Source organism: Thamnophis elegans, chromosome 10, assembly GCF_009769535.1.
Source record: "Thamnophis elegans isolate rThaEle1 chromosome 10, rThaEle1.pri, whole genome shotgun sequence".
NCBI lineage: Eukaryota > Metazoa > Chordata > Lepidosauria > Squamata > Colubridae > Thamnophis > Thamnophis elegans.
In genome coordinates, this window is record NC_045550.1 from 46,881,595 (window position 1) to 46,895,163 (window position 13,569).

At 37.1% G+C, this 13,569-nt stretch overlaps 1 protein-coding gene across 1 annotated transcript in view; it reads left to right on the forward strand.

The window, feature by feature from the left end:
- The window catches only part of GMPS (guanine monophosphate synthase), a 40,596-nt gene extending 34,192 nt beyond the window's left edge, over positions 1-6,404 (forward strand). The window contains exons 13-16 of the mRNA XM_032225639.1: positions 392-507; positions 1,906-2,036; positions 2,548-2,720; positions 3,790-6,404. Of these exons, the coding sequence (XP_032081530.1) occupies positions 392-507; positions 1,906-2,036; positions 2,548-2,720; positions 3,790-3,891 (522 nt within the window). The 3' untranslated portion in view covers positions 3,892-6,404. The remainder of the gene's footprint in view (positions 1-391; positions 508-1,905; positions 2,037-2,547; positions 2,721-3,789) is intronic.
- The last annotated feature ends 7,165 nt before the right edge of the window (positions 6,405-13,569 follow it).

Consider the following 13,569-nt stretch of genomic DNA (forward strand, 5'->3'; position numbering starts at 1 on the left):
CAAAATTGGGCTTGACTTATCTGGGGATGGGCTTATCCACGAGTATGTAAGGTAATACTTTTTTTAAAGGACCTATGTATCCTATATATAGTGACGTATAGACCCATCTCCAGATAAGCCGACTCTTGAAATTTTAATCAAACTACTGTAAGAAATGTGCACAACCCATGGATAAATTAATTGTGTACATTAAAAATAGATTTTGAGGGCTGGCTTGATTGTAGGTGGTGCATTTTTCATGGTATTTTGGATAAAAATTCAAGAATCAGCTTATCTAGGGATAGGCTTATGTGAGAGTATTATCCAAGCTCTTCTTTGGCTTGAGTTATTGATTCCAGTACATATTGTTTTAAATGCTAAAATGTTGTGTTCTTGTGTTACTACTTCATAGGGCGATGGTCGTTCTTATAGCTATGTATGTGGAATCTCCAGTAAAGGTGCTCCACCTTGGGAGTCCCTTATGTTCCTATCCAGACTCATACCACGGATGTGTCACAACATAAATCGGTAATATGCCCATCAACACATAGATCTTTATTACTTTGTTATTTAGCTGCTGGTTAATAACTCACTATGTGTCACTGGGGGAAAAATTATGTGTAAGAAGCAGAAGAAAACACTAGAAAAATACTTTACTTTTCCTATCTGTCTTTTAAAATACTGATCAGGAAGAGTTGAAAGCCTAGCTCCTGATTTATAACATAATTCCATGACTCAATCCATAGACTTTTTTGTGCTAATTTGACAAGGGAATTATCCAGTCTTGTTGATGCTTTATTGCATTATTGTAGTTTTATGTTTCATAGGTATAGGCCATGTAATTATTAGTAATGGAGGTGTGTTATTTTTATATTTTACAATATAAATGTATCCCTTCTGGAATGCAAAAAATTGAACAAGATTAATCCTGTGAATTGGCGGTATGGTTATTTTTTTAGCAGAAGCTTTAAAGTGAGACAAGAAAGAAGCATAAATTACTTCCTTTCTGAAAGCAAGTCTGTATTTTCAAAATGAGATACAAAAATACATGGGCTTTTATTGAAAATATATCTCTTTGGTTTACTGGAGCTGCAGGCAAGCTTTGCATGATCAATGGTTTGGAACTACATGTAATCTTAATCAAAGGTATCATAACTTTTAGATTCACTGTTTAAATAAAGATATATTTAGCCAATTCTGTGCATTATTGATTAATATAGGGATAGGCAACATAATGTCATCAGGTGTCACCATTTCCCTAGACACTTTATTTAGCACATTGCTGTTCAACTTCCCTGTTCCCTGTGACTTTTAAAAAGTAGTTTAATTTAAAATGTGTTCAAGCACTCCCAGGCTGTCTGTCTGTCTATCAATCTGACATACTTTAGATTAAATCACCAACTTCTGGCCATCAGATTTATTTGCAAGTGTCATTGGCCCAGAAGGCATGGTGGCTTAGAAGCTAGATTTGTTGACCTGTGGGTCAGCAGTTTGAGATCCAAGCACCACGTGACTGGGTGACATCCCGTTCTTACCCCAGCTCCTTCCAATCTCAAAATCATGTAAATGCAAGTAGATAAATAGGCACCATATTGATGGGAAGGTAATAGCATTTTTTGTGCTTTGGTGTATAGTCATACCGGCCACATGACCACAGAAGCATCCTCGGACAACGCTGTCTCTCCCTTGGCTAAGAAATGAAGATGAGCACCAGCCTGGGACACAACTAGACAAGGGAAACCTTTGCCTTTTTAAAAATAACTTTGGCACACAAAGATTCACAAATCAGATTTCCCATAGCATTTTGAGATTATATCTCACACATACTGAGAAACATCCAAAGATACTTCCCACCCCAAAAGGTTGCCTACCTCCAGCAAACACAGAGAGCACATCGTCTAATAGATTTTCTCTCCCTCTCCTTAGGGTTGTCTATGTGTTTGGGCCACCAGTCAAAGAATCTCCCACTGATGTTACTCCCACTTTCTTGACGACGGGAGTTCTCAGCACATTGCGGCAGGCTGATTTCGAGGCTCATAATATTCTCAGGGAATCTGGTTAGTGTGATAAGTTATTTTGTGTGGTGCTTTGCATTTGCAACATCTGTGCCAGCAAATATTTTATGAAAGTTTAGTAGAATAGAGAGTCTAATTCCTTTATTGTAAAGTGCTGTGAGTATTGAAACTGACGATTATAAAGAAGTTGTTATTTGTTTTGAAGGATCTCTGTGCAAAAATAAAAATAGATATTCCATTAGTCCTCCCTTAATTTTACTTTCCATTATCTCTGCATAATGGTATGTTTTTTCTATAAGCCAATATAAATGCAATATTTGTTGAATCAAGCCCAACTCTTGGCAACTTCCTAGACAGATCAATGTGAGTGGTGCACAGGAAGAATTCTTGTCATTATCTTTTAGGCATTTCATTGTATGTCATTTCACAATTCTAGCCTACAAATCTGGGATTTTCTGGTGGGTTCAGGTCGAAATATCAATTGGGTCCAGATCAGTTAAGTGCTGCCTTCTAACCAATACATACTTTCTTGGTTTTTGTTCCTTTATTCAAGGTTATTCTGGAAAAATCAGCCAGATGCCAATCATCTTAACACCATTGCATTTTGATCGAGATCCCCTGCAGAAACAGCCATCCTGTCAAAGATCAGTGGTTATTCGAACTTTCATTACAAGTGATTTCATGACTGGTATTGCAGCGACTCCTGGCAGTGAGATACCAGAAGAGGTAAATTCTATTTGGAAAATTAAAGTTGCCTTTGATTTCTTTGTTAGAATAGAATGTTATTCCTTTGTTTTTAAATGTATACCAATACTTATTTATTTACTTATTAGTCATACATCTCAAACAATCCCAAAACAAATAAATTAAAACACAATACAAAAAGAAACTAAATACAAATAGCAGCCAAGATATATCATGTCAGTGTCACCATAACCTGAAAATGGGACCTTCACACATTAGGGTCCCACGGCCTAGTCATATACCCAGGTCTTCAAGGCTTTCCAAATGACCATCAGAATCTGGGCCATCCTAATCTCTGGAGGGTGAATGTTCCAGAGGTCAGGCCCTATGGCAGAGTAAGCATGTCTCCTAGTCGTCTCTAGCTGACATTCCTTGGCTGATGCGACCCGGAGTGTGCCCATCTTACTGGACCAAATTAGAAGGGTAGAAACAAGTGATAGAAGACTGTTCCTCAGGTTGGTTCCAAACCATGAAGGACTTTAAAGGTGTCAACCAGCACCTTGAGCTAGAAGAACACTGGTAACCAGTGCAGTCCTGAAGCAGTGTTGTTATTATCTGTGCTGATTAGCCGACACCTTTTACAACTCATGCAGCTGCATACTATACCAGCTGAAGCTTCCAAATGCTCTTCAAAGGGAGCCCCATTGCGGAATTCCAAATGGAAAGTTATGAGAGCATGAATTACAGTTAGCAGAGCCTCCTAGTCCTGGCATCAAAGGTGTGCAAAGGCCCTTTTAGCCACGGCTACCAACTGCAAAGAATGAAACACAAATCTCACAGGAAGAAAAGACCAAAATTAAATGCCCTTTTTTCCTCTGCAAATCATTTCCCATTTTGCAGATCAATACATTATAAAAGGAAAAACATGGGCATCTTGGCTCCTTCCATTCTGTTCTTGAAGATGAGGCAGAACATTTGAATTATTTGATTCCATACTAATCGGACATCCTATTTGGTCTCCCTCTTCTCTCTCATACCCCTTCTTCTAATTGGGGACATGCTGTCATTTATGTCCTTTGACGTCTCTTTCTTGCTGGCTGTTTAAACATAGGTTGTGTTGAAGATGGTGACTGAGATTAAGAAGATTCCTGGCATCTCCCGGGTGATGTATGACTTGACTTCGAAACCCCCAGGAACGACTGAATGGGAGTAATTATTTCCCTCCCCTTTGAAAGTACTGTATGCAGTTTTAAATTATATCAGAAACCATTCCCAGTGTTGACATGCAGTACTGTGAAAAGAGTGACTGGAGCGGCTGCTACATCTTATGTGATTACTGTTTTCTCTCCTGGAACATAATCTGCAAATTAAGAGCGCTGATGAGGGTGGGGGAAGTCAGCTCAATGGGGCTGAGGACATGTACGGGTAAATAATTTACGGCAGCATTGCCTACGTGCAGACAGAATCATATTGCTTTGCCTTTTTTGTCTTACAGCCTCTTCCTGTTTTTTGTGTATTTACTGTTAAATGTCATTTCAATGTCTCTTTTTTTTTTGTATACTGTGTAAAAAGAGACAATTTATTTACATTCACCGACCCCATTATTAGAGCTATTAATAATGTAAAATGAAAAAAGTGACCAACTGCTTTTGAAACAGATTTATTATAAATAAATATTTTGCCAAATGAAGTAGTGAGTATTGTTGAATTGTAGATTAACGTATATTTATTTTCTGTAAATTGTAGTACCTGTTCCATATCATTTGGCATTTTAAAGTCATGGCAATAAGTGTTGATGTATTCAAGAAATATATCCAAATAAGAACTATATTCTACCCCACCCCACCATCCCTATTCCCCACTTTTTAATATTTTCAAAACAAATCACTTTTTAAGGATGTTAAATCATATGTCTTCCCACACTATGTAGTTACTATCAATATTTAATTAAATCAGCTAATCGGCTACAAGAGAAACAAACATGAATTATCTATAAAAATTGAAAACTCACTGCTTGGGGAAAAGCAAAGTAACAATTGTCACAGCAGCCATCAAAATTGCTGGCTTATGCTCTTGTTTTCTTTTTTACACTTTTATTTTAGTCAAATATTTTGGCTTTCTCTTTTATGTGAGACTTCCTAATAAAAGCAAGGGAATGCTGCATTTCAAAAACTTTTACCAAGCTGTGTTTAAATATTAGCTTGATTTCTATATGATTTGTATTTAGAACCATCTTGGTAAACTTAAGAATGAATGAGTTGTTTCGTTAACACCATTCAATGAATAGGTTACCACTAAGTTAAAAAGGTGAATATAGTTTACATCCAATGTATTGAGCCGGAATCAAAATAAAACTGTTTCTTTAGTATTTTGTTTGGGAAACTAGAACGGAGGAAATATCAAGTTACTATGAGTTGACTCGTCTACACGTCGTGCCATAGCTTTTGTGACTCATTCTGGATACCTCCCAGTGCATTGCAAATCAGTACAAACTGAGATTTTGCCTAAAACAATGCAGAAGAAGAAAGGAATATTGAAAGAATGATGCTGGCCACACACTCACAATGACCTATTGGTTTATTCCATTGGATTAAATTGCAGGCTTCCCTTGCTGTACCAGCTAGTTTGCTGTGCCACATAATTATTTACAACTTCTTCAAGATTGTTCTCATGGAGATCTTATAGTGACAGTACAAAGAGTAGCAGTAGTGTTCATAATGTCCAATCTCTGTATCCAAATTATTCTCTAGGAAAAGTTCTGAGTAAATGTCATATCTGTAGCATCTTTTCAGTGGTAACAACTGCATTCCCTGTCTTGGGTGCGGAATAGAAATTCAGAAATGATTGAAGGAATGCTTCCTAGTCATTCAAGTTCAAGGGATGTTTTCAGATCTATTTGTGTGTCTTTATATTTGGGGCTTGGGCAGCAAAATTTTGGCTGTTTCAATGTTTGTTTTAAACGGGCTTAAAATTCAGACTTATCATAATTAAGGTATAGCCTGAGAAAAAGAAGCTTAGTTACAGTCAGATGAGTCAGAGTTTTACCTTAAATAATGAAGTTTGCAGTTGGAGTTAAAATGTTTTTGTTTTCATATTCATTTACTATAGCTATGCACATGTTGTAAAATTCTATGGGTTTTAGATTAGTAAATTAATTACGTTTTGTTCTGTTCAGATAACCGTGGATTTATTTTTAAGCTGGATACATGAATAAAATGGAGTTTGGAAACATTTATAAGGAATATTATACTAGAGACAAAAATAAACACATATAAAGGTGTATGTAAATTGTTTAAATGAAGACATCAGTGTTGTACAGAAAAGGGACTTTCTGTGCATGACTAGTATAATACAGAAAATTATTTCTTTCTCTTAAAACCCATACTAGGATTCAGTTTATGCTGGCAATCAAATGTGGAGTACACTTAAATGGCCAGGCTTCCAATTCTTGAATGTATTTCATAGTATTGATTCCTGTAATCAAAACCAGCTGCAGAAAACAGGATTGTGGTCCAGGAGGGAATGTGTAAACCTGTAGCTTATGAATGCAGATGCCCTTGCTAGATTTGTTTGCCCTCTGATCTTCAGTAAGATATGTCAACTGTTTTCAAAGGCAATTGTGTAGGGAATTATACCTAAAACTCTCAGTTAAAAAAAATCTGTAAATGATAAAAGTACTGTCAGCCTTAATTTTTATCCTCAAATAAAAGTGAACCCATTTGGATACTTCTGTGATTTATTTTCTGTCATCATTCTTTATGATGCATTGTTTTTTTCCTTGTGTTCTTTTCGTTCTAAATAAGATTTTGGACACTGGTAGAAGTTGAAAGTTGTGGTTCGACCTATTTGAAAGGGAGGGCTCGTCTGAATAAGGTACTAATGGGTGGAAAACATTAGCCTAGCTTGCAAAGCTCTCCTGTTCAACCCATGGGTGTCTGAATTGGGTGCAGTCTTCTCAAAAAGCATGTTTCCTTCATGACTCGTTCCCTTGAGAAGGCAGTGCAAAATGGGGGGTCCTGCTGGTAAGATCAGTATAGTCAAAGTAGATGAAGAGTAAAGTTTTTGAATGTTGAAATGCTGGAATATCTTAAGCAAAGGCCAAGTATCATATCAATGTGTGATGTGATTTAGTAAGGACTGTCAACTCTGAAGCGAACCTGGCTGAAACTTTTTGCTGCCTCATAGTTGCCATGAAGCCTGAGAGGGGGAAGAGAGAGGGGAAGCAGATAGCCCAGCTAACAGTCAAAGGTGGCTGGTGAAGGAGGAGAGGAGTCTGCCAGCTGTATTCATTGGACTATATGATAGGTGACACCTGGGAGGGAGGAGTTTTACTCTTTTAATTAGGTGAAAATTGCTGGAACCTTTAGAGTTAGTTTTCACCGGCTGTGCCAATATGATGTACCCAATGAACATGTTCTTTGAGGAATCTACATGCCTTGGAGTTCTGCTTTCAATGAGTGGGTTACTTGGAACGCTGCAGACTGGTTCACTGTTATAGTTGGCCTGGAAATACAAGTAGTCACCCATATTGCTTGAGCGATTTGCCATGGAATTACTATGAAGGAGTAGTTTAATTTATCTAATTTTATTTATTGAATCTACCAAAACAAAAAAACCACAACTACATGGATATAGCACAAAAACAAACTGAGGAATTAGCAAATTACAAATATTTTGGAAAATAATTGTGTTCCTAGGCATAATGGGCTGTGAGAATAACCCTGAGGGAGGAAGAGTTGCAATCTACACAACAGTCTGATTAGAAAAATCCCAAATCCAAACACGGGATGGAGAAAGCTCTCAGAAGGAATCCTCCCTGGTTCTCTGGAAAGTAAGGGCAGAGGATAGGAAGTGCTTTCAGATTCACAAGATAGTTGTCAACCCTTTTAAGGTGGTCCAGACCAGGGAACCAAAATCATAAATACATGTACCATTTTTATTATGAGGAAGCAACAGAATCTGGCATTAGGTTTATTCAGAAAATACTGTTAAATAAATGCAGCATGAACTCAGATAGTAAGCTCTGTAAGTATAAATTGTGTTGAGGACTACAGGTAGTTCTCAACACAATTCAGCCCAAAATTTCTATTGCTAAGTAAAATATTTGTTTAGTAAATTTTGCCCCATTTGTGACATAGCTTGCCACAGTTGTTAAGTGAATCACTGCAGTTGTTAAATTAGTAACATGGTGGTTAAGTGAATCTGGTTTTCCCATTGACTCTGTCAGAAGGTCATGAAAGGTTATGATCACATGACCCAGAACACTGCAGTCCTCATAAATATGAGTCAGTTACCAAGCATCTGAATTTTGATCACATGACCATGGGGATGCTGCAGTGGTCGTGTGAAAAACTCATCACTTTTTTCAGTGCTGCTGTAACTTTGAACAGTCACTAAATGAACTTTAAATCAAAGACGTTGTAGTTGTAGAGCTAGTTTAGTGGTTAAGGCACCAGGCTAGAAACAGGAATTGTGAGTCTAGTCTCACTTTAGGCTTGAAAGCTGGCTGTGTGGTCTCAAGTCAAGAGCCATGGTGGCACAGTGGTTAGAGTGCAGTACTGCCTGCAATTTGGCAGTTCGAATCACACCACGCTCAAGGTTGACTCAACCTTCCAAGGTGTATAAAATGCGGACCCAGATTATTGGGGGAAATAGGCTGACTGTAAACCACTTAGAGAGGGCTGTAAAGCACTTTAAAGCGGTATATAAGTCTAAGTGCTATTGCTAGCACTCTCAGGCCAACTCACCTCAGAGGGATGATGTGAGGGAAATGGAAGACGAAAGGAGCATTAGATTAGTTTATCACCTTGAGTTATTTATAAAATTAAGGCAAGGTAAATAAATTGCTTGAGTCACATGTATTATGCAATAATGCCAAAGGGTTCAATGACCACCACATTATTAGTTCTGGATAATATATTGTAATTGATCCTCAACTGAAAAATAATATTAAAAACATGAGCTTCTTGCACATAAAGTCACTGAGGATAATGTTTGGCTGGATAGTCCTGTTGTCATGAGGGGAAGCCTGTCATAAATTGCACAATTCTTTAAATATGCCATGAAGAAACAGGATTAGCCTTTCTTCTGGTTCATTTTTTAAAAAAACCATGTGACATTGAATTGAGGTGTCAATTGAATTGCTGATCTGGATTAAATATCAGCATTAAATAGCTTAGAGTAGTTTTTAAATTTCTGAATTTCATAGAAATAGTTTTGGGTTTTGGTTTGATTAATAAACCTCATCTTTGAAACAGTTTACTCTTGGACTCTTAATCACTTCCAAATCCATTCTATATAACTTTTTATAGATTGCTTTCATTCTGTCAGTCCACAGAGGGGTGAAGAATCCAAGTCTTTGCTGGGCTAATGCAGATAAAAGACTGCATTTTTGTTCCTCTTGGGGTACTATTATCTCTGACTGAAGCAAACGTAGTAAATAAAAGTTTATTTAATTATACTATTTCTTTTTGTTTGTTTGTTTTTTATAACTTTAGTCTTTTATTTGGAACTAGCTCCTGGAGGAAGAAACTATATGGCTGAATTTAAAATATTAAGACCCTAATTCTAGTTCTGTTAATGCTTTATAAGAAGTCATAATCAGCAACGTCATTTTTGTAGAAATGGGACAAATAAAATGAATAATGACATTCTGCAGAATTAAAGCTAACTAGCATGCATGGTTCTTTCTCACAAACAATCATTGTCATGTTCAATAAAGAACTGCTCATCAGGTTCTTCCCCAATAGATTACAATCTTTAAAAATAAGGTTGAAGAAACTACAACTCTTCAGATGTTGGATGTTGGAAATCCATCACAATGGCAAGGGAAGAATATAGATAATAAATCAGTTGAGGTTTGGAGAGTGTTAAAAAGAACTATTGTACACTGCACAGTCACTTTTTATGAGATAGGTGGCTTTGTGGCCCAGCAGGAGCCGTTGAAGCTGCAAACAGACTCCGACAGCGAGGGACCTTAAGAGTTGGCTCTGGAAGAGGTGGAGGACCCTGGACAAGGTTCCGACTTCGAGCAGGGCACAGAAAGGCTGGTTGGCCACCAGGAGGTGCCTGAGGCATGGAGCAGTGGTGAGAGCCGAAGGGAGTGTGCTCCTGACGTCAGGCCTTGGAGTAGTGACGAAGAGATAAGGGAGGTGGCCCTGGATGCCCGGCAACGCTGGGCAGATCAACAAAGAGAACAGCTACGCAGTTACAAAAGATAATTGGACCCAGGTGGTTGTAATTAGGCTCCTCTCAAGATTGTATTTAAGGAGAGAGACTGGGAGGAGTCTGGTTTGCAGGATTCAACTTCATTCTTAACGCTGGAGAAGCTGTTATCTGTCTCTGTCAAAGTCTGAGTTGCTGCCAAGGTTCTTATCTGTTTGTTATGCTTAGGCTTTCAGCCACCGAGATTTATGTTTCCTGCTAATAAAGTGCTGTAGAATTCCAGTTAACCTTGTCTCGGCATTCGTAACTGGATGGAGGAGGGAGTCAGAACAGGTGGCTATATACATTCAATTAATAAATAAAAAGAAACCTGGATCCCTTTCTCCACCTGAATATACAAAACTATGACTGGGTGTTCTTTTGGGACATCTGGGGGAATGTCAAAAAAATCAAAATGGTGGCCACTTGAGTGCTCAATACCTTTGCCTATTGACATGCATTACATTTACAATATTTGTAAAAAAAAAAAAAAAAGGGACCAGATGTTTAATTACAGTCAGTCACTGTCTTGTCCTCCTTTCATACTCATGTAGATGCCCTTGGCTGGGATGTGGTATTCAGCAGGTTCTGACCAGTTCTGGAGAACCGGTAGCGGAAATTTTGAGTAGTTCTGAGAACCGGTAAATACCACCTCTGACTGGCCCCGCCCCATCTATTCTCTGCCTCCCAAGTCCAAGCTGATCAAGAGGAAATGGGGATTTTGCTGTAACCTTTTCCTGGAGTGGGGAGGGAATGGAGATTTTGCAGTATCCTTCCCCTGCCATGCCCACCAAGCCATGCCACGCTCACAGAACTGGTAGTAAAAAAAATTTGAATCCCACCACTGCCTTGGCTATGTTCAGAATATATGCATAATTGTGTCTTTAAAATGGTGCCCCAGTGCTTTTTCTGAATAGGATCATCACCTACTTCATCACTTCTTGCCTCCTCCAATTCCCAAAGTATACTAGATTAGTTATTGAGTAACTTCCGTCTTACAAAGCTACAAGATGGCTAACTTCTACTTAGTCCTTGCTTCAGGTTAGAGATAAGTTGAGATGATTGGTGAAAGTGGCCCACCAGATGGAGAGAGAGAGAGAGCTAATTTACTCAACTATAATACACTCATCTGTTTCTCCTCACATATTGAACTTATATATTGTCAAAAGAACTAAAGATAGGATTATAGCTAACTCTGAGGGACACTGAATCTGATTCACATATTATATAAAGCTATGGGTTGTTTAATCAGGTCTAATTGGATAAACCTGGATTCATGCAACGTGCTAAGTTAAAATCAACCACGTTATGACTCAGTATTTTGGGTCTCCATATTCTCAAACTGGAATTATATAACGTGTGTTCATATTTAGCTTAACTAAAAGATTATTAAACTGGTCAGGATAAACTGAAGTCACACATTATTTTAAGGCAAATGCAGCCATATTATTTTTTTAACACAATGGATTGAAATTTTGAAAAATTAAATCAAATAAACTGGGCAGATGATCAATCACACTGACCCCAAGCCATAATTCTGAATCCTCACTGAAACCAATCCTACTAACTGATATTATTTAGTGGTGTGCAGGATTACTCTATCAAAGCTGAGATTTAAAAAATGAGAAGGGAGTAAGATATACTCCCTTTCATAATCTGTAAAAGTCTGGTGTTGATTCTTTAAAGATATATATGTGCCCCCTGAGCAATTTGTCTTTTCTGCAGCTTCAAATGCTTTACTACAGCTTAATCTATTATCCCCCTTTGTTGAAATCAATAATTATGTTACTGGCATATTAAAACCGTTCAGTGATGAAGGTTTCTAATGAAACTAAAGCATGCTGTAGTCCTTAACAAGTCCTTACTAAATAATCTGGTGACAGGAAACATAAAATGCTACATAATATCTAAATCCTCTGGAGAAAAATGATATAATTGCATATACTCATTTTCAAAAGCAAACTAAATTCGGCTGACTTAGAGAAGGTTAAGCCATCACCCAGAGATCCATGAGTTTCAGTCAAGGTTTTTACAGAAAGGTTGAAATATTAAACTTATCTCTTATTGACTGTACAATGTATTTTGTATTATTTCATGTCCTTGATGAAATGGAAATGGAGTTCATTTTGATCTGATCTTGACCAGAGACTAAGGCAGACAAATATTACTTATTTTCAATTTTAAGGACTCAGACAAATCACAACGTTATCCATTGTTTTGGAGAGAGAAAAACGGGCTCATTAAAATACAATATAAAAATAAAACAATATCTATGTATGCACCCAGAGTCACTGAAAGTGAATTGGGTGGCCATATAAATTTTCATAAATAAATAAATGGCCAACCCATGAAAATCTTCTTTAAAATGAAATTTCATTCTTCTGCGGGTTGCTCTAGTTGTCATCTTGAGTTGTTTTATGAAGTTTTGACCCTTTGTATTTTACTTACATTGATATTGTTTTCCCGTTTACCCAACAATTAGTATCTATAAGCCTCCTATCCCAAAGGTGCTTTTTCAGGAGGCAACTTGGACTTTCTTGAGTTTTTTCTTTGAAGGTGTTTTGCTTCTCATCCAAGAAGCTTCTTCAACTCTGTGGAATGAAAGGATCCTGTCAGAGTGGATGAGAAGCTTCTTGGATGAGAAGGAAACATCTTCAAAGAAAAAATAAGAAAGTCCAATTGCCCCCTGGAAAAAGCACCTTTGGGACAACCATGACCTGGATGACTGAGAACCTCTGCAGACTATTAAGCATCCTATCTTCGTACCAATCCGAATAATCTAATGTTATCCATGATTGTGCCCATATCAATGCCTCGGCCATACTGGCTTCTATTTGAAGAGCTGGCCAAATCAAGATTTTAAAGTAAGAGATTAAAAAGAGATAATGATTTTGAAATAGTTTATGATAGTTACAATTTTCATAGTGGACAGAATAGATCTACAATGACTTTGTTACTGTCCACCAAATATAGTGAACAATATCAACTGCAAGTGGTATAGATATCTCTTTCCTCTTTGGCAATGGCTAAGTAGTTGATATATTAGATATCATTTCATTATTCATCTCATTTTTAAAACACTTCTGAGTAAATTGATCTTGAGCGTAAATCTTTGTTCTTTTGACACTCTGCCATTGTGAAAATTCATTCTTCATTCCTATGCTAATTTGCAATCTTATGAATTCACAAGAGGATCTATTCATTCAACTCGATAGACAAAGAATTATATCTGCAGGTGGAAAGATATTTTATCATATAGTAGATGTCAATTATAATGTGGAGAGAGAAAAAACTATGATACAGTTCTACCTAGACTGCAGCATTTCCAACATAAGTCATCAGAGACAAGGAATGACTTGTTCTTTGAATATAACCCCCTACAATGAAATTCCTACATCATTCATACAATTTAGCATGCTTCAGGAGTGGGTGGGAATCATTAAAAACCAAGCCTTTTGAATCAGAATGAAACATGGATACAGATTAAGTCATTTCAAAATATTCATCCCCAGATTTTTTTTCCCCACCATAAAAGTTTGTCAATGTATATTTGGAAAAAAAATAAAAATAAGATCAATTCCTGGCTATATTTTACATACATTAAAATATTCAGAACATGAACATTGTAAAATGTAAAAAAAAAACATTTGCTTGGATTTTTTTATCTCTCTTATCTCTGTTTTAATTA